The sequence below is a fragment of the Hemicordylus capensis genome, chromosome 5, assembly GCF_027244095.1.
Source record: "Hemicordylus capensis ecotype Gifberg chromosome 5, rHemCap1.1.pri, whole genome shotgun sequence".
NCBI lineage: Eukaryota > Metazoa > Chordata > Lepidosauria > Squamata > Cordylidae > Hemicordylus > Hemicordylus capensis.
The window spans coordinates 59,773,167-59,795,403 of NC_069661.1; the positions used below are offsets into that span (position 1 = coordinate 59,773,167).

At 41.2% G+C, this 22,237-nt stretch overlaps 1 protein-coding gene across 1 annotated transcript in view; it reads right to left on the reverse strand.

The window, feature by feature from the left end:
* FREM3 (FRAS1 related extracellular matrix 3) overlaps positions 1–22,237 on the reverse strand; it is a 140,874-nt gene that overhangs the window by 55,176 nt on the left and 63,461 nt on the right. The window contains exons 5-6 of the mRNA XM_053256182.1: positions 22,036–22,161; positions 14,701–14,952 (exon numbers count right to left, since the gene is read on the reverse strand). Of these exons, the coding sequence (XP_053112157.1) occupies positions 14,701–14,952; positions 22,036–22,161 (378 nt within the window). The remainder of the gene's footprint in view (positions 1–14,700; positions 14,953–22,035; positions 22,162–22,237) is intronic.

A 22,237-nucleotide genomic window follows, 5' to 3' on the forward strand; every position in this document is an offset into this window, starting at 1 on the left:
TTATTATTATTATTATTATTATTATTATTTATTCGATTTCTATACCGCCCTTCCAAAAATGGCTCAGGGTGGTTTCTATCCAATACTATTCCAAATAGCACTGGATAGAATACATTAGCATTCAGATGTTAATAACATATGAGATCTTGGATATGAATTTCCTGCACACAATTCCACTACTCAGGCATCTACCCCATGTTCTCCCTAACATCCAGATTAATGCTGTGCTTGTGCAGATAGGTTACACTAACTTTTTTTTGCTAAGCCAGGAGCTTGTGTTCCAGGCTAGTATTGCACTGGTGCAACAGGACGTGCTTGTGGAACAGATCGCACAACCTTGTATATATCATGGAGAAAGCAGTTGCTGGTGCAACAAAATCGTGGAGCACCACAATTTCATGCAACTGCCAACTTCTTAGAAGTGTGCAACTTATCTGGTTGCACCAGGGCCAATCCCTGTTCTGCTATCCTTGTTGTGTAAGTGCAACGCTTGCACAAGTGAACAGAGAATGCAAGGGGTTGCACAATTTTGAGCACCTGCAGAGCTACACAACGTTTTTGTGTGTGTGCAACTTTGCTTGCTGTGCAAGTATAGCATTAATTTGGATGGCAGCCACTGTCTCCCTGCCTAGATACAGCAAGTCAGTAAGATATTTCATGCCTTATAAATTACCCAGGCAAATTAATCTGTACCATAAACTCAATTTTTATTCAGGTTTTTAACCACTTCATCTTATCTCTTTCAAGCTCTAATACCAGATTTACAGAAAGGAAATACTTTGTATAATTACTTTATTGCTGAGTGAATAGCTGATAGGTATCTGATAGTGATCTCTCTGGATTACAAAACTGTCTTTTCTCCAAGAACCCTTCTTTTTTAGACACTATTCAGCTCTAAATAAATGTTTAAATGGAAATAATTACAGCTGTATATATTTCTTCAAAACCCCTGAACATTTGTTAATGATAATAAGCTTGTTCCAGACACTTCGCAATGCTTGTTGTTTAGCATATTTAAGACTACTTTTGTATGCCTTTTAAATCTGATAGTAGATTGGTGGGACTATTTGTTCTGTACCCAATCTATATTCTCTATAGATACTCAGCAGTTGTTTACGTAATGCCCTTCAACGCAGATCAAACCAGTTATTAGCTGCTCTTTTACTATAGGCCTGTGAAGAATGTAGCTTACTACAATGTAGGAACTTTTGCGTAAGAGCAGTTTCTAATTTTCCATAAGCAACAATTGTTTGAGGTCCCAGGTGAGCTTGCACAATGGAGTCAAATAAATCTCTACCTTCGGGAGAATCATAAAACCTGGAAATCTCATTTTCTACCTCCTTGGACCACTGTTTTAAGCTTATTCACCTCTAGAAATGGATGTAGCTGACGTATCAGCTGAAGCTGATAAAAAGTGCTCCTGGTCACAGCCTCAACCTGAGAAACCAGGGAGAGCTTTGGATCCAGGAGAACACCCAAGCTACATACCTGATCTTTCAAGGGGAGTGTAACCACATCCAGAACAGGCAGATCTAAACCATCCTTCGGGTCCTGACCCCCCCCCCCCCAGCAAGTACCTCTGTCTTATTTTGATTCAACCTCATTTTATTATTCCCCATCCAGCCCATTACTGCCTCCAGGCAGGCATTTAGGGAAGATATACCATTTCCTGATGAGGTCAACATGGAGAAATAGATCTCAGTGTAATCAGCATATTGATAACACCCACCACCAAATCTCCTGATGATCTTTCCCAGCAGTTTCATGTAGATGTTAAAAGAGCACTGAAGACAGTATGGAGCCTTGTGGAACTCCATACTTCAATCCTTGCTTTGAAGAGCAACAGTCTCCAAGCAACACCATCTGGAATCTACCAGAGAGGTAGGAGAGGAACCACTGTAAAACAATGCCACCCAATCCCATTTCCCTCAGATGGTCCAGAATGAAATCATGGTTGATGGTATCGAAAGCCACAGAGAGATCCAAAAGGATCCGCAGAGTCACACTCCCTCTGTCGATAGCCAGTTGGAGATCATCCATCAGGCTGACCAAGGCAGTCTCAAGCCCATAGCCCACACGAAAGCCACTTTGAAACGGGTCTAGATAATCTGCATCAACCAAAACTGCCTGGAGCTGAGAGGCCACCACCCGCTCAAACACCTTGCCCAACCATGGAAGGTTAGAAACAGGTCTGCAATTAGCTAACTCCAAGGGATCCAATGTTGGTTACTTCAAAAGTGGTCTAATAATAGCTTTCTTAAGACAAGGAGGCATCCTGCCCTCCCTCAGAGAAGCATTTATGATCTCTACCAGACCCTCTCTGATAATATGATTATCAGCTGATAAGCCAAGTTGGGCAAGGGTCAAGAGAACAGGTTGTAGGGCACACAGCCTGAAGCAGTTTGTCCACTTCCTCAAGAGTCACAAACTGAAAATGATCCAATCTAGTCACATAAGAGGAATTACACCTCCACAGTAGACTCTGCAGTAACTGTGGAATCCAACTCAGACCGAATACGGGTGATTTTATCCACAAAAAAGTCGATAAAAATGTCACAGCGAGTAACCAATGGTTCCAAATTTAAATTCAAGGGGGAGGGTGTACATACTAGCCTCCTCACAATGCTTGACAATTCAGCTGGACGTGAGTTTGAGGAAGCAATGTGGACAGAAAAGAACTGCTTCTTTGCCACCTGCACTGCCAGAGCATAGATCTTCAAATGTGCTCTGTGTTGTACCGATCAGACTCACACCAAGACTTCCTCCACTTGTGCTCTAGCCACCTACCTCACCACTTCAGCTCTTGTTGTTCATCCGAATACCACGGGGCTGTCTTTTAAAGCAGGTTGGAGAGGATGCTTAGGAGCGATTGTGTCTACTGCTCTAGTAAGTTCATTATACCATGTTTGCACCAGAGAATCAACAGAATCACTAGCAGAGCAAACCCCAAACCCTTCCAAGGTTTCATGGAATCCTATTTGATCCAATAACCTCCTTGGGTGGACCACCCTAATAGGTCTCATCCCTGCAGAGGTGGGTTGAGGCTGTAAGTTCTACCTTAACCAGATGGTGATCCATCCATGACAACGGGGAGATGACAGGAGTCCCCACCCACAAAACATCACCCTGATCAGAGCAAAAGACCAAATCGAGTGAGTGATCAACATAATTTGTCGGCCCAGAGACCAATTGGGATAGGCCCACAGTTGTTATGGCCACTATGAATTCCTGAGCCACTCCCAACAACCCAGTCCCAAAATGAACAATGAAGTCCCCCAACAACAACAACCTGGGCCACTCCAATGCCAACTCAGCAACCAGGTCCATCAGCTCAATTAGGGACTCCACTGGGCAGTGGGGTGATCAGTACACCAGCAGAAGTCCTGATTTATCCCTTCTCCCTAGACTTAGGTGTACACATTCAATATAGGCCAGGGAGATGGTATTCTTATAGACCACAGCTACCCCTCCTCCCCACCCACATCCTCTCACCTGCTCCACCATAGATTAACCCTCTGGAGAAGCTGGGACCAAACCAGACCACCATAAACATTAGAATTATAACCCAGAAATTCCTTATACATTTTAAAGTTGCAAATATACCTTTAAACTCTGTTAGTTCCCTGGTGATGTTATGATAAGTGTTTCTGGTATCCTTAAAACAGATTCCCAACATGTACATACTGAGAATATAGGGAACTTTTGACAGTGTATCCCTTAACTTATATATGAAATATGAATAAATAGGAGCATTGGTCAATGACCATGAAGGCTTTTTCTTGCTGCTGAATTTGACGACATCTCACGTAGGTTATCCTTCCCATGTGCTTCAGTAGACAGGACTTATATTGCTTAAGGCAAAAAGGTTTAAATAGGATGGGAAGAAGAACCCCTCCCAGTTCGTAATAGCTATGTGTTCAGCATGGACCTGGATTGTGAACACCGGTGCTTTCCCCCCGGTCTTGGGCCCACCTGGGCAGAAAGGCCTTCAACTGGGTCTCGTCCCATCTCAATGCACATTGGCAAGGACTGAGTGGTCAACAGGTCGGTGGTAGGCAAGTGATCCGACCTGTTGAAGAACGCTGCCAGTTGCGGGGTAATTTGTCATCTTCTTCCCCTTGAGGAGCAGAACATGTTGCAGTCTGCCCAGCCTCTGAGATATTAGAGGAGATAGAAGAGGGGAAGGTAAAGGAGAGGAAACATATTTCTGCAAACAAAATATTGCAGAATATTTGGAGGGAGGAGGAGGGAAGCAAAAATCCCCACCACCCACACTCAGCTGTGGAACAAGCCTTTTTTGCAGGTATGCTTCAGCCTCTCTGTGAGAGAGTAACCCTGCTTCTGCTCTCTTCCAGCTGTGCAACACATGCGATTAATAAGGAAGAAGCAACATTTTAGAGTGCTTTCAAATAGTCAAAGTACTTCACATTAACTAACTTGTATTTCTCACAACAAGGTAAGTATTATTATCATCCTCATAGTGCAGCTTAGCTGGGCAATTCAGCTGAGAGGGAATAGTTTGCCTAAGGCTACCAATAAAATTCATGGCACAGCTGAGAAACGAAAGTCCTTATTTGCCATTCAGTTCCTTAGCCATGACATCACACTTGCTCCCATGGTTACTGATGGCCATGTCCCTCATGTAAGCTTTAAATGTTTCCCAAGCAGTAACCAGGTTTATCAACAATCTAATTTCTAAATAAAATAAATCTATTCTCCTTTAACATGTCTTTGATTTTTTTCCTATATTTTAACAAATTATACAATCTCCAATTGCCTTATTAATAACTCCCTTATTTTCAAACCCAGTGTATGATTCCAAGTGCATGATATCCATAAATTCTATATCCAACCCTTGCTGGCTTTATGCTTGAAATAATAAATGAGTAGACAAAACATTATCTAGTCCAGAGTATAAATTATGGTGGCCTAAATGGTATGTATAATCTCTCTGATCTTGTTTCAAGGTTTGCCAAACATCTGTCATTTCCTTGTTTATTATCCAGTACTGAAACACCTTAAGTAGACATGCACAGTTTGCATTGTATTTTGATTTGTCTAATTTATCATTTATCATTTCATTAAAATCTTTTGCCACTATTAATTACCCCTCCCTTCACTTATCCATATTTCTATCTAATCTTTCAAAACTGTCTTTGTCATGCACAGACTAATGTCAAGTCTTCCAATCTTCCTTTTAGTATTTTAAAAAAACCCAAAAAACCCCACCATGCTTATCCTTCACAAAGTACACTATGATTAAGGAATATGTATAAAGGTAAAGGTAAAGCGTGCCGTTGAGTCAATGTTGACTCCTGGCAACCACAGAGCCCTGTGGTTGTCTTTGGTAGAATACAGGAGGGGTTTACCATTGCCATCTCATTATGCCTTTCAGCATCTTCCTTTATCTCTGCTGCCTGATATATAGGTGTTCCCCATTGCAACCCTGATTTTTTTTTTTTAAAAAAACCTCTTTATTAGCCTACCTTCCACTAGGCCTATGTGTGTGTCCATCCATGCTTCTGTCCCACCATTAACTTCACAATGCCTGGACCAATATGAACCAAATTGGGTACAGTTGTAGGGACACACAGGGACAACAGCATAGTTTGTGATGATGTCATCCACCCCAGTTCAAGATGGCAGATGCGTAAACTTTTGAAGCACAAGCAGACTAACTTGTGAACTGCCTAACCAATTTGAAGCAAATTTGCTACAGCTGTAGGGACACATAGAGATGCTTCAAAGGCATAGTTTGTGATGATGTCACCCACCTCAGTTCAAGATGGTGGACACATGGACATCTGAGGCGCAAGTGGGCTGCCTAACTGATTTGAACCAAATTTGCTACAGTTCTGGTGAGTGACACACAGGGACATCTCAATCGCGTACTTTGTGATGATATCATCGACCCCGCTTCAAGATGGCAGATGCATAAACGTTAGAGGTGCAAGAGGGCTAATGTGAACCACCTGATTTGAACCAAATTTGCTACAGCTTTAGGGATACATAGGGACACCTCAATGGCGTAGTTTGTGATGATGTCATCCAACCCAGTTCAGGATGGCAGACGCATAAATGTCTGAGGTACAAGTGGGCTAACTTGTGAACTGTCTAACCAATTTGAACCAAATTTGCTACAGATGTAGGAACACATAGGGACACTTCAAATGCAGTTTGTGATGATGACATCCACCCCAATTCAAGATGGCAGACACATCAATGTTTGAGGTGCTAGTGGGCTAACTTGTAAACTGCCTAACTGATTTGGACCAAATGTAGTCCAGTTGTAAGGATAGTGAAAGGAAAGTAGGCAGATTAGTTCTTACTAGAACTTGATTTTATTTGTTATGATGACTGATAATTCTGTTTCTCAGAATGTTTTCCTCTTTGGATTTCTGTAAGTAGATTTGAATGACCTTTTCTTCCTTTAGGAGTTATGCAGTTATAATCAGTTTCCTTTTTAAAGGCTTATTCAAGCCCACATTTGTTGTCATAATTTTTAAATTTTAATTTCGAATTTACATAAGAACATAAGAACAGCCATGCTGGATCAGGCCCGAGGCCCATCTAGTCCAGCATCCTGTTTTGCACAGTGGCCCACCAGATGCCATTGGAAGCCACAGGCAGGAGTTGAGGGCATGCCCTCTCTCCTGCTGTTACTCCCCTGCAACTGGTACTCAGAGGCATCCTGCCTTTGAGGCTGGAGGTGACCCACAGCCCTCCAACTAGTAGCTGTTGAAAGACCTCTCCTCCATGAAGTTATCCAAACCCTTCTTAAAGCCATCCAGGTTGTTGGCTGTCACCACATCTGGTGGCAGAGAATGCCACAAGTTGATTATGCATTGTGTGAAAAAGTACTTCCATTTGTTGGTCTTGGATTTCCCGGCAATCAATTTCATGGGATGACCCCTGGTTCTAGTGTTATGTGAGAGGGAGAAGAATTTCTCTCTATCTACTTTCTCCACACCATGCATGATTTTATAGACCTCTATCATGTCTCCCCGCAGTTGTCTTTTTTCTAAACTAAAAAGCCCCAGGTGTTGTAGCCTTGCTTCATCAGAAAGGTGCTCTGGGCCCCTGATAATCTTGGTTGCCCTCTTCTGCACCTTTTCCAGTTCTACAATGTCGTTTTTTAGATGTGGTGACCAGAATTGTACACAGTACTCCAAGTGTGGTCGCACCATAGTTTTGTATAAGGGCATTATAATATTAGCCATTTTATTTTCAATCCCCTTCCTAATTATCGCTAGCATGAAATTGGCCTTTTTCACAGCTGCCAAACATTGAGTCGACACTTTCAATGAGCTGTCCAGCACTACCCCAAGATCCCTCTCCTGGTCAGTCACCAATACCTCAGATTCCATCAGCGTATACTTGAAGTTGGGGTTTTTCGTCCCAATGTGCATCACCTTACACTTGCCAACACTGAACCGCATTTACCACTTTGTCGCCCTCCCCAAGTTTGGAGAGATCCTTTTGGAGCTCCTCACAATCTGTTTTGGATTTCACTACCTGAAAGAGTTTGGTATCATCTGTAAATTTGGCCACCTCACTGCTCACCCCTACTTCTTGATCATTTATGAATAAATTAAAAAGCACTGGTCCCAGTACAGATCCCTGGGGGACCCCACTTCTTACTTCCCTCCATTGTGAAAACTCTCCATTGATCGCTACCCTCTTTTTCCTGTCTTTCAACCCGTTAGCAATCCACACATGTACTTGTCCCCTTATCCCATGACCGCTAAGTTTCCTCAGGAGTCTTTGATGAGGAACTTTGTCAAAAGATTTTTGGAAATCCAGGTATACTATGCCAACTGGATCACCTTGATCCACACACTTGTTGACACTCTCAAAGAACTCCAAAAGGTTGGTGAGGCAAGATTTACCTTTGCGGAAGCCATGCTGGTTCTCTCCCAGCAGGGCCTGTTCTTCTATGTGCTTTACAATTTTATCCTTGAGGATGCTTTCCATCAATTTGCCTGGAACGGACGTTAAGCTAACCAGCCTGTAATTTCCTGGATCGCCCCTGGATCCCTTTTTGAAAATCAGTGTTACATTTGCTACTTTCCAGTCCTCTGGTACAGAGCCTGATTTCAGGGATAAGTTATATATCCTGGCAAGGAGGTCAGCAATTTCACGTTTGAATTCTTTGAACTCCCAATTGTCAAAAAGTCACCTTTAATAAGATACAGGAAAAGTAACAAACACTAAAATAATGGAGGAAGAGAGTCATTCTAAAAAGACTTATTTATTCTGTCAGTATTAGATGAAATTGTATTACATTTCATGATTTCCTTCTCCTGTAATAATAGCAAGATCCAGTCTGACAACTGTATCTAATTTTGTTTTCTTTATGTGCTGACATTTAAATCTATAAAATTCAGTACCACTGCTTCCACTACTTCTGAATCAAGTCATTAAAAAAAAAAAGTGTATGCTTCCTGCCAAGCAACAGCCAAAAATGCACCCAAACATTTCTTTCCTGTCCACGAGCAGGAAAAAAAAGGTGCATGCTCCTTTGTTTGCTCCTCTTGGCTCCTTGCACAGTCAAGATGTTCCAGGAGGCTTGGAAGTGCAGGGTCATGAACCCAACTTTGCAGGCACCAGTGCCAGGGCCAGACACAGATCTCTCTGGGGATGAGGCAGCACAGCGGGACCTAGATCCCATGGAGCGACTGCCTTAGTCATGACCTGAGAATTCACTATTGCTCTTCTCCGAGTCAGGGGATGAAGCAAAATAATGGGCTGCAGACCTGTTAGAGCTGCCACATCCGCTACATCCAGAGTATGTACCATTGCCTCAAGTCAGAGCCTTGACCCTCTCCAGCGGAGATGCACAATCGCGCACACATACAACCTGGGCATAGGAGCCTATGCCTATGGAATAGGTACCTGCCTTTTTAAGCTTCAGCATCTCCTGGAGGACAGGGTAGCAGACAAGTACTGCTCAGAACTATTTAAGCCTCAGTCTGAGTAAACTGTTGCTGAAGCAACATCCAGTTCTCCTGAGTGGATATGTGGGATTAGGTATGTGCAGAATGTTTCAACATCAAAATGTTTCGACTCGAAACGGGTCATTTTGAGCTTGAAACAAAACACCTTCTAAATACAGGGCCTGTTTCAAGTTTGGATCAAAACCCTGTTTCTATTGAAACGTATTATTGTTTTGAGTGCCATTTTGGAGGCCTGTTTTCCCCTTGCTGATTGTTTTTTCTTGCACTAGCTTCTGAATGGTTTGTGATCTCCTTGCATCTTGGTTGGCTTGTTATCATACAAATCAAGTCATGGACAACTGTGCCCCCACTGGCTGGGGAAGAGAGAGGGGGACACAAAAAGAGAGAATTTAAAAATGTATTTAAAGGAATTAAATAGAGTCCTTGCAGTGTACCTCTCTTGAAGAGGATACATCAGGAGGAAAGGAAATTGAGGAAGGTTTGATTTTGTGGTTTTCTTTTCTCATTACTGAATATAATATGCTGTGCTGTTGCTGCTATAACTCTCTGGATTTGCTAGATCTCAGATTGAAAAAGGCAGAACTTGGGTGCCTGCCTTCCTTGAGTTGTGGTTTGTTGTATTTGTGAGAATTGTGTTATGGCAAGAAATGGATGGTGGCAGCTCTATCTCTGTGTAATATTTCTTGGTGATTGCTGTGATGAGCTCCATGTCTGGCCTTGAGACTAACATGTGCTTCACTCACTGCTCTGGTCTGCTCTGCAATCTACACTGCAAGATGTACTCAGTCAAAATGTGGCTGAAATTATTCTAGTTGAGCATATGGCTATGCTTGCTGCTAAGGATGTTGTTGTGGCAGCTGTTGCAATGCTAGGAAGTAATGAGTCATAACTGTGTGAGAGAGAGCAACTTGTGCCAATGATGTTACTGTAGCACAGGCACTGAGGCTGGCAGTGGATTCTGGGTCAGTGATTGCTTTTTAGCCATTTTTGTACTGTGTTTGAAATGTGTGTTCTGTGCTGGGAGGGATAGATTCCCTTTCACTGTGTGCTTCTGCAGTGTTTTTCTAGGCAGGGTTGTAAAATGCATTGCAAATTGCAATGCAAGCCTTGTGTGTGCAGCTTGTTCTGGCCATAAGGAATAATGGGGAAACTCGAAACACCTTATTGTTTCCCATGGGTAGCTCCTAAGGCCATTAAAGTGGATTGGAAGGACATGACGGGAACTATCTACCACCCAACCCACAAAAGAAATGGGTAAATGATGCGATTTTAAACAAATTTTTAACCTTTCCCCCCCAAACCCCCATAGGATCCTGTATTTTTTTAAAAGGAAGCCTGTGGTCCAGGTTCCACACAATCGCACTTATGTGGAGGGCCTGGTTTACACTGGAGACTATCAACATAGTATATGGGAAGGGACTGTGATGCTCCTCCATCATGTGAGTTTAGTGCAGTTACCAGGTCAACGCATGAACCCGGACTAAGGGACTGGATATTGCCTTAATGAGGCATGTCTGCCAATTTTCATGTGTTGTAAATAGAGACAATTCAGAAGACAATGAATTAGAACACTGAAGTGTTCTAGCTATATAACAGGATATAAATGTATATGCAACCACTTATTTTAAAACCATAGTTCTCAAAGTGTGAGTTGAGAACCAAGAAAGAGAAGCAGATGGACTTCTTAAGAGAGCAACATCTCCACAACCTATCCCGACACAGTTTTTAAAGCATCTCCTAGCAGTGTCAGCTTCTAATCAATAAAACACAGACAGCTATGTAGATCATATAATATCATATCATTTCTTATAATATCAGCATAATGCTTGGGTTCTCTAGCTTGGTGTGGCAACTGGGTTGGGAGAAGCTCTTTGCCCCATAACTGCTTGCCTATTACTTGCTCAATGGAGCCAAAGTGGCTATTTCCATGTTACGAGGAGGTTCAGCTCCCAAACTATTGCTGCAGTTCTGCTTTCCAATTAGAAGTTTTTTTAAAAAGTAAAATAAAAAAAATGAAAGGAACTTGTTAACTCAATGCCAACATGGCTCAGAATCCCTGAAATCTCCTGTGATTATCTGCGTTCAGAAGATTCCCATTCAACAGAAATGCAATACAAATACTGTAGTTATTTAAGAACAGAGGAGTTTAGAATACATTTGTAATCCTGCCCCCACCTTTCAAACACAATGGGATATTGTTATGAGAGGACATCCATGTTAAAAGCACCCTCACTCTGGCAAAGCATTGGAACCCAGCAAGTAGTCAGCTGACCTACTCCCCTGCTTAAGAGTGTGCGCAAATGAAACCTAAGACAGACAGTTCTATGCTGAAGTCAGACAAGCAGACTATCCTGACGCCAAATCAAGTTGAGATAAGGAACATACTGCGGAACACTGGTTACTGTGCCCATTAATGCCATTAGTTTTTAGACAAGTACACAGCATGGGAAGTAGCTTCATCTGTTGTTGCCAAGTGGACTTTTTTCAGGAAGTTAAAAACAAAAAAAAAACAAAAAAAACCCACCCCTGGCCTTTAAAATCTGGGAAAGAAAATCACTCTCTTCTTTTTACAATGGCTTAATTCCCTCTTTATTCTCCTTTCCTGTTAGCAAAATAGGATAAAGAAGCAGGGATGTCATGCAAGTGAAAAGTATAATGGCCTTTAGACAAGTTCTGTCTAGTTAAAAGGCCATTATGGCTTGATTAACTCCACTCTTTTAGGATTTCTGAGGGCCATTCTCTTTCCTTCTCTGAAGAAAACAAAATATTATCTTTCAGCCTGTTAGTATGCTAGAGTCTCTCCAGAATTCTTAAATTTCTAGAGTTCTAGAATTCTTAAATTTCAAATGCAAACATTTGAGCAAACGTTGTCTTCTGTTATTACTAAAAAGAAATACCTGCTAATTTAACATTAGCAAGGAAAAAAACTGGGGTGGGGGTTAACAAAAACACAGCACAAGGAAAAAAGGAGTTGAACGCAACACATGCAGTGTACAGTTAATACTAAAATTATTGTAAAAATGTCCTCTGTATAAGTCCAATGCATTTTAGTACAATTACTTTCTTAAGGAGCTTTGCAATAAGCCAAAGGAAAAATATAAAATATTCATCATCAAATATGTATGCATATTTATACATTTTATTATGTGTATTTATATAATTTTTTCTTCTAACTGAAGACGGCAATTGTGCTGCAAAAATGTTGGCTAATACACAGGTCATTTTTACAACAGATGGCAAAATGAATCAGTTCTGACATAACATGGAGCCAGGATTGAATCACAGTTTTGTACAATGTCTCCCCTAGTCTTGGATATGTGCACTATCCCTCCCCTTCACAAGGTGGTGGTGTTCTAGTTTCAATCCTAACTTAGAAAAAGCCAGGATCCCTCATTACATTAAAATTGGGCAATCCTAGGTTATTCTAAGGATGTTGTAAATATTGGTTGTGGACTGCAATAAAGTTATTGCTGTTAACCAGTAATATGTTTCTAGCCAGACTGTATCCCAAGTTCACATCCTATATTCTGAAATTGGCTCAAATAATCCAAGATCACCTGATTCTGATGTAACAAGAGATCTTGGCTTGTTCTAAGTAGAAGTAGAATACTTCCTCCCCTTTCATACAAAGTTGTGGGGAACATCAGCCCGAGGCTGGGGAACGTCACATGAAACCCAGTTCAATCCTGGCACTGCATTATGTCTGAACTGGGCCATTTTTTTGGTAGACTCTGTCGTTTCTCTTCCATTTCTTCTGCCAAGTTAACATCACAACATTATTAAATTCTCTTACTTTATCATGTAGCTGCTGCTACTGCTAACAGAGGTAGCAGTGAAATTTACAGTAAAAAGTAAGAGACTGTAAAATAAGAATAGCAATCATGAAAACAAATGAGGGGGGATTAAATCAAGACCCTTCAAATAAGACCCAAAAGGAATGGGAGATGACCCAAATGGACCTGGTGAATGAAATGGGCTCTCCCAAAACAAACTGAATTCCCAAAACAAGAATTTATACAGGATACTTGTCCAAAGGTTACCGTACAAAGTGGCAGCTTTTACATTTGTCATAGCTGCTTCTAAAAAGAGGCAAGATGTAATTAATTAAATGTATGTCAGAATTTCCCAAGGCACAATTAGGAGATACCAATAAAATTAGGTGAATACAGGGCAGCTACCCAAGGTAAATGCAAGAAATGCTCAATTGCATGTCAAAGCCTATAGTTTAATTTAAACTGGCTTCCGGGCTGGCTATGGGGTGGAGACTGCCTTGGTCGGCCTGATGGATGATCTCCAATTGGCAATTGACAGAGGAAGTGTAACTCTTTTGGTCCTTTTAGACCTCTCGACGGCTTTCAATACTATCAACCATAGTATCCTTCTGGAGCGTCTGAGGGGGTTGGGAGTTGGAGGCACTGCTTTGCAGTGGTTCTGCTCCTACCTCTCGGGCAGGTTCCAGATGGTGTCCCTTGGAGACTGCTGTTCTTCAAAATCTGAACTTTTGTATGGTGTTCCCCAGGGCTCCATATTGTCTCCAATGTTGTTTAATATCTACATGGAACCGCTGGGAGAGATCATCAGGAGATTTGGTGCAGGGTGCTATCAGTATGCTGATGACACCCAAATCTATTTTTCCATGTCAGCATCATCGGGAGAGGGCATAACCTCCCTAAATGCCTGCCTGGAGGCGGTGATGAGCTGGATGAGGGATAACAAACTGAGACTAAATCCGGCTAAGACAGAGGTAGTCATTGTGCGGGGTCAGAACTCAAGAGATTATTTTGATCTGCCTGTTCTGGATGAGGTCACACTTCCCCAGAAGGAACAGGTACACAGTCTAGGGGTCCTTCCGGATCCAAGCCTCTCCCTGGTGTCCCAGGTTGAGGCGGTGGCCAGAAGTGCCTTCTATCAGCTTCGACTGATATGCCAGCTGCGTCCGTTTCTTGAGGTGAATGACCTCAAAACAGTGGTACATCTGCTGGTAACCTCCAGACTGGATTACTGTAATGCGCTCTATGTGGGGCTGCCCTTGTACATAGTCCGGAAACTACAGCTGGTCCAGAATGCGGCAGCCAGGCTGGTCTCTGGGTCATCTCGGAGAGACCATATAACTCCTGTACTGAAGGAGCTACACTGGCTGCCGATATGTTTCCGGGCAAAATACAAGGTGCTGGTTATAACCTATAAAGCCCTAAACAGTTTGGGCCCTGGGTATTTAAGGGAACACCTTCTTCGGCATGAACCCCACCGCCCACTGAGATCTGCTGGAGAGGTCCGTCTGCAGCTGCCACCGGCTCGTCTGGTGGCCTCTCAGGGACGGGCCTTCTCCGCTGCTGCCCCAAGGCTTTGGAATGCGCTCCCTAGTGAAATAAGAGCCTCCCCATCTCTGACAGCTTTTAAAAAGTCTTTAAAAACACATCTCTTCACTTAGGCTTTTAAATAATGTTGTTTTAATGGTTTTAATGCTGTTTTAAAATATTATTTTAAAATTTTTAAATTGTTGTAAAATGTGTGTCACCCCCCCTCCCCCATTTTTGTCTTAACGAATGTTTTACTTCGTTTTTATTCTGCTGTAAACCGCCCAGAGACGTAAGTTTTGGGTGGTATAAAAATGTTTAGATAGATAGATAGATAGGTATTTGACCAGGGGTTCTACCTTTATCATAGCAAACATGTTTAAAATAATACTTTTTTAAAAAGTATGATAAAGAAGCAGATCTCTGTAATGCTTCTTTCCACTTACCATCATCTGTGTCAGCCAAAATGATCACTTTGGTGCTGGGAAATGCTTTCCCGATTTGCCCACCCATTGGCATACTTAGCGTGACATTGAAAGTTTCATCTTCCTCATAAAGAGAATCGTCAATAATGATGACACGACAGGCTTTCTCTGCCTCGTCTTTATCAAAGCGAATGAGACTGGTATGGTCTTCAGCACGAGAGATATAGTCAGAATAAGACAAGACAGTAGAAGGAATCGTACCAGTGGCAGATCCTAAAAGGAGAGGGGGAAATGAACGAGAAGCATTAGAATAATGTGATAAATAATCTGGAGGCCTGGCAGCAAAATAATTCCTTCTCCTCTCCCCAAATCTCCCCTTCCCCCTAAGGAAACAACAGTTATGAAACTACAGAAATGGAAGAAGCCCTGTGGGGATGAAAAAGAGGTTGGAAACTTGTTGTGCCTCTTCCTTCTTCTACAGCGCAGCAGCAATGGAGGAGGAAAACGCTTCATCCATTGTTGTAACACTGTGGTGACTGTCAGCCAATATTTCACTGTACCATTCAGAGAATAAATATTTCACGTTCCTCTCCCACCTTTAGGCACAATAACTTGGTCCAGATTATTCATGGACTTGAGCCTAAGGGGCTCTGAGCTTGCAGGCCCCCCATTCCTCTTTCCTCAATGCATAGCTGCATCCCAAACATCCTGGCCAGTTAAGCTCCAACTCTGCATGTTGTCTGAATCCAGGAGCTGTAGTTTAAATGCCATTTACAAGCCAGATTATGAAGCCAGGATCAGATCATGACTTCATATCTTGGTTTGTAAACCATAGTAAAACTACAGTTTGCTGATTCGGATGACACACTGAACTGTAGTTTAACTAACCAGCTGGACATGCAAAGGGAGAAGGGATCATACCTCAGTGCCCCCTAAACACTCACAATACAACAAATAGGAACATAAGAACAGCCTTGCTGGATCAGGCACAAGACCCATCTAGTCCAGCATCCTGTTTCACACAGTGGCCCACCAGATGCCTCTGGGGAGCCCACAGGCAAGAGGTATGTGCATGCCCTCTCTCCTGCTGTTGCTACCCTGCAACTGGTATTGAGAGGCATCATGCCTCTGAGGCTGGAGATGGCCTACTGCCTTCGGACCAGTAGCCATTGATAGACCTGTCCACTATAAATCTGTCTAAACCCCTTTTAAAGCAATCCAAGCTGGTGGCCATCACCATATCCCATGGCAAAGAATTCCATAAATTATGTGCTGTGTGAAAAAGTACTTCCGCTTATCGGCCCTAAATTTCCCAACCTTCAGTTTTATGGGGTGACCCCTGGTTCTAGTGTTGTGAGAGAGGGAGGAAAATTTCTCTCTGTCTACCCTCTCCACTCCATGCATAATTTTATACACTTCGATCATGTCTCCCCTTAGTCGCCTCTTTTTCAAGATAAAGAGCTCCAGATGCTGTAGCCTAGCTTCATAAGGAAGGTGCTCCAGGCCCCTGATCATTTTGGTTCTCCTCTTCTGCACCTTTTCCAGTTCTACAATATCCTTCTTAAGATATGATGACCAAAGCTGTACGCAGTACTCCAGATGTGGCCGCACCATAGATTTGTATAAAAGCATTATAATATTAGCATTTTTATTTTCAATCCCCTTCCTAATGATTCCTAGCATGGAATTAGTTTTTTTCACAGCTGTCTCGCACTGAGACAACACTTTAAATGAGCTGTCCACCATGACCCCAAGATCTCTCTCCTGGTCAGTCACTAACAGCTCAGATCCCATCAGTGTATATGTGAAGTTGGGGGTTTTTGCCCCAATGTGCATCACTTTATACTTGCTTACATTGAACCACATTTGCCATTTTGTCGCCCACTCGCCCAGTTTGGAGAGATCTTTTTGGAGTTCCTCACAATCCATTGTGGATTTCACTACCCGAAAGAGATTAGTGTCATCTGAAAATCTGACCACTCCACTGGTCACCCAATGTCTAGATCATTTATGAACAAGTTAAAGAGCACTGGTCCCAATACTGATCCCTGGGGGACCCCACTTCCTACCTACCTCCATTGTGAAAACTGTCCATTTATTCCTACTCTCTGTTTCCTGTCCTTCAACCAGTTACCAATCCACACATGAACCTGTCCCCTTACTCCACGACTGCTAAGTTTACTTGAGAGCCTTTGGTGGGGAACTTTATCAAAAGCTTTTTGGAAGTCCAAGTATTCTATGTAAACCGGATCACCTTTATCCACATGCCTGTTGACACCCTCAAACTCCAAAAGGTTAGTGAGGCAAGACTTTCCCTTGCAGAAGCCATGCTGGTTCTCCTTCAACAAGGCCTGTTCTTCTATATGTTTAACAATTTTGTCCTTAAGTATGCTTTCCATCAATTTACCCAGCACTGATGTTAAGCTGACCGGCCTATAATTTCCTGGATACTCCCTGGATCCCTTCTTGAAAATTGGAGTTACATTGGCTACATTCCAATCCTCTGGTACAGAGCCTGATTGCAAGGACAAGTTATATATTTTTGCTAGGAGATCAGCAATTTCACATTTGAGTTCCTTCAAAACTCTTTCTTGGGTAGATGCCATCTGGCCCTGGTGATTTGCTAATGTTAGCTTTTCAAGACAGTTTAGAACATCTTCCCTTGTCACCTCAAATTCACCTCAGCCTCTAAACCTGAAAAACTGAATTCTGGAGAGAGTATATGGTCAGTATCCTCCGCCGTGAAGACAGATGCAAAGAACTCATTCAGCTTCGCTGCAGTCTCCTTATCCTCCTTAATAATCCCTTTGACATCCTCATCCTTAATAATCCCTTTCACACCCTCACCTTCTAAGGGTCCAACCGCCTCCTTGGCAGGTTTTCTACTTATGATATATTTAAAGAAGTTTTTGTTATTCCCCTTAACACTTTTAGCTATATGCTCCTCAAACCCTCTCTTTGCATCCCTTATTGTGTCCTTGCATTTCTTTTGCCAGAGTTTATGTTCCTTCCTGTTCTCTTTAGTTGGGCAGGACTTCCCTGAGGGAATATTTATTTATTTATTTATTTATTTATTACATTTTATATCCCGCTCTTCCTCCAAGGAGTCCAGAGCAGTGTACTACATACTTAGGTTTCTCCTCACAACAACCCTGTGAAGTAGGTTAGGCTGAGAGAGAAGTGACTGGCCCAGAGTCACCCAGCAAGTATCATGGCTGAGTGGGGATTTGAACTCAGGTCTACCCAGCCCTAGTCCAGCACTCTAACCACTACACCACGCTGGTGTGGTTGGCTCATTGTCTGAACTAAGCAAATGAAAGACTACAACTAGGAGTTTCCACAATCATGTAATGCTTGATAAAAACAGTGAAAATTTGTAAACTCCACATACATAAAGTGCAATTTAAAATCACATTGTGTGCGTGTTTGAGAGGGGGGGGTCTATGTATGAATTAAGGTGGGTGGCAACTACAGCAGATAAAGGACCTTACTGCTGTGGAACCCAGCTTTTAGAACACACACGAGATTTACTTCATGTGGTGTCTTTATCTTTTAGGGATGAAGTTAAAAGTATTTTATTCTCCTAATCATTTGGTGTGTGATTGATTTACTGCTCTTTTATCACCACTTCTCCTTTCATATGTTTGGAATGTATATCTGGATGTTTAAGTTAAGTTTATTGGCTGACATCTCGACTAAATTACTTGACAGATGTCCCATTGAAATTAAGTAGCCCTTGGAATAACTAAGTAGTAACACTGAGTAACTTAGTCTGGATGTCAGCCATTATTTGTAACCTGCCTTGCATATTGGATAAGCAGAAAAATGGATTTTTAGGTTTTAATGTATATATTTCACAAATATAATTTTATAAATAAATGAATAAATAAATAAATACACACACACACACACACACATACACAGAGAGAGAGAGAGCATTAAGGGAGTCATAACGTTTGAAATATATTTAATATATTTCTAATTCATACATATTGCATTTGAATTGTAGACTGGAATCTGGACAACTGTCGTGATTTTCAGCTTTTAACTTGCAGTGTCAAAGGCATGCCCAGCATAAAAAGTGGACATCATAATGACAAGCACACACCATAAGACTTTCAAGTTCAGCTTTTATCCTTTATGAGAATAGATCACAGAGCATGCTGACAACATGGGGGCATTTGACTCATTTAATTCAGCAAGTGGTGGCACAGGGCAATGTAACAACTAGGATCACTGCATCTGTGTAGGAGTAAATGCTTAGTTTTGTTTAAGCCAAGAGAGTTGACAGCTTACAAGGATGCAAAATTTCAAGCCACTCTTAAAGTTTTTCTGTGCCCCAGTACACAACAAAAGCTTATGGTGGAGGGGAGGAACAAATGTATTGAAGCCCTTTAATAACTCACTGATTAAAGAGCATATGACCTTTAAATTCTTGACTTTCAAAAGATTCCTGCCAGGCACTGAGGGCTTTTGACTGTGACAGCCAAGGTAATGGGGAATGCAAAACTAGAAAACATAATAATATATTTTTTATAAATGTACTACCATATTTACATTTTACCATTCCAAGTAAACACTGATATATTTGAAAAATTAATTTATATGTTGCCCTTCCTCTTATTAAATCTATTATGCTAATTATTTTCATGTTAAAAATCAAAAAATGGCTGACTTATTTTATAATAGTTGCCTATACTGTATAAGAACTTAATACCATATAATAACTTCTATGACACTCCACATCTATTCTATTTACAGTACAACTAACTCCCAGATAATAGCCTATCTCACACCAAAGCAAACCTGTGTGGTACAGCACCACTTCAGGTGGAAGGTAAGAGCTTAAATGACTAAATGTTTGCCATACTAAAAATTCCCTCCACACAGAAGTCAGGGAGAAGGTTCTAGACTTGACTTATTTCTGACATGCTAGTTTCCTACATTCAAGACCATTTTTTTAAATGGCAGAACATTCCACTACAGGTTGAGTGGCACCACCCAGACGCAGGTTTATCATCTCAATGACCACTAGCCGATATCATTTCCGCAATGCAAACATACGTACATTAACAGAACATAAAAGCTCTCTGATCAACTATATGTGTATGCGTATGTGTGGGCATACGTGTGTGTGGGCATACGTGTGTGTGTGTGTGTGAGAGAGAGAGGGGGGGGGATTTCCTTTTTTGAAAAACAACAGCTTCCTTGTGTTTCAAATGAAACTATATCCTTTCAGGTGTCGGAAGTGGCTTCTGATGGGCATGAGGGGAGCTGCTTCTTAAACAGAATCGTGCATTTGCATTTTGCTATAAACAACTCTTAATCTGAATCAAAACTCCTTATTTTGTCAATGGAGAAAAATAAGAATTTTTTTCTAAGTAAGTAATGAGAAAGTAGTTAAAAAAAAAAAAAAAGCTTAAATCCCCCCTCAAGCTTAAATGTAATTGTAAAGAATCCTGTTTTGTTTTGCTTTCCCCTCAGCCATACTTGAGAATGCTTCATCGGTTTTTAAACCCTGACTTTAGTGGGCTCACTATGACAAAATCTAAACAAACTGTAATCTAGCACTTAGCCTTTATCTCTGAGAAAACTGCAGCAAAGCTGAATATTTTTCTATAATATGTTATACAAAATGCATAATATATAACATAGTTATGCATAATCTTTTTTTCCTTAAAACAACAACACCTCTCTGATCGCTGCCACCCCATCCCATTCCCAAATCCAATGTGGAGGCAAAATCTTCATTTCTTGTATTTGGGGAGCACATGGAGTTGGGCAAGAAATGTCAGGAATGTAAAGAAGAGCGGTTATCTCTAGAAAGGGCAAACACACAAAGCAAGGAATTTATTTGAAGCAGTTGGTTTTCTGTTCAATTAAAACAGAATTAGATTAAGGTGCCTGGAAAACAAAGATAGTACAACATTCTGTAAAAAATGGCAAAACAAGCCATCTGTCTTGCATGGTGTCTATTAGATAGAACTGAAGTCAAAGCCTCGGTTCCAAATGCTTAAATGCTTTGTGTTGATATTTACAGAAAAACCTGTTTTATCAATTTTAGTTAAGGACTGAAAAGTAACCACAACCCATGCTGAGCACCAACAGCCTGGGAAGGTTCGAACATGGAGGAAACCTTTCCATTTCTTTCTTTGATACCATCTACTCTGACCTTTCAGAAGGCTACTGTACTTTCCAATACAAAAAGAAATCACAATATAGAAATGAAATAACTATGAAATTAATCAGCAAGCTTGTAACACCTCTATAAAGCCCACCAAGCAAGCCTCAGCATAAACTTTGGAGAAGCCAAAGCAATCTAATCTCTGTTAGAAGTGTCTATGGACCTGTTTTAATACTTTCATCTTCCTATTACATCCCACAGCTGTGCTGACATAACATCTGAGTCTGACCAAGCAGCTGTCATGCTTCAGAAGCACAACTTGACTAGCTGTCTAACCCATGGGGGCATAAATCTTTCAGCATGTACACCATGCAGAAGAGAGTGCTTCCTAAAAAGGCAACAAAGAATTTTTTAAAAGTCATCTAATATACATTTTCCACCAGCCCTCCCACTAAGGTACGAGTAAACTGAAGAAAAAAGATAAGATATATACACACTGAAATATACATATTGGATTATGCCAGAATATCCAGGAAAATTTTCTGCACTTAATTTTACATCATTTGTTCTTGGTACTTGGCAGTTCACTTTCAAAACCATTATTTTCATAAATAACTTTACAGCTACATAAGCAATCCAATCTTGTGCATTTCTACTCAGAAATAAGTCCCACTAAGTTCAATGAGGCTTATTCTCAAGTAGCATGATCAGGATCACATTCCTAGAAAAATCTACAGACACAAGTCTCAAGGAAATATAGACACACAAGACTTTTGACTAGAATACTTTAAATGAACATGAAATCTAATGTTTTTAACTGCCTAGTGATGTGCCCATAAATAATCTAACTGGGAATATGAAGATATTTTTTACTGTTATGATTTGTTTATCTATTCTCTATCAAAAAGAAGTGTGGACCTTGTGCAGGAAAGGGAAAATAAAAATGCTTAGTTTAACAAGACTACATTCCATAGTAAATGCGAGCAACTGAGCACTTCACAGATATTCTTGGGGAACATATCTCATCAATTTTAAAACAACTCCACAAGCTGCTGGTTCATTTCTGTGCATAATTCAGAGTGCACGTTTTTATTCTATAGTTGAACAGAAGTCCCATAACCAGGGCGCCAACCAAGATACCTGAGTGCCATGCAAATGCGAACACTGCTATTTAGTACAAGTATTTTGAAACTGTAGAGACCCCATCACAGCTGAGTGTAGAAACATCCTACCTTGATTTGTGAAACAAATGACCATTAATTCGTGGCTAACGTCTCCGGATCTCCTGACAGGAATGAGAAGCTCACCCACATCTTCCTCTATTCTGTACTCTGACCCAGGAATGTAAACAGTAGATTCTGAGGAGGGAAATAGAAGAATGATTTTTAAATATATATCTCTGAGTTAAACTATGAGATATAGTAATTTAAGATT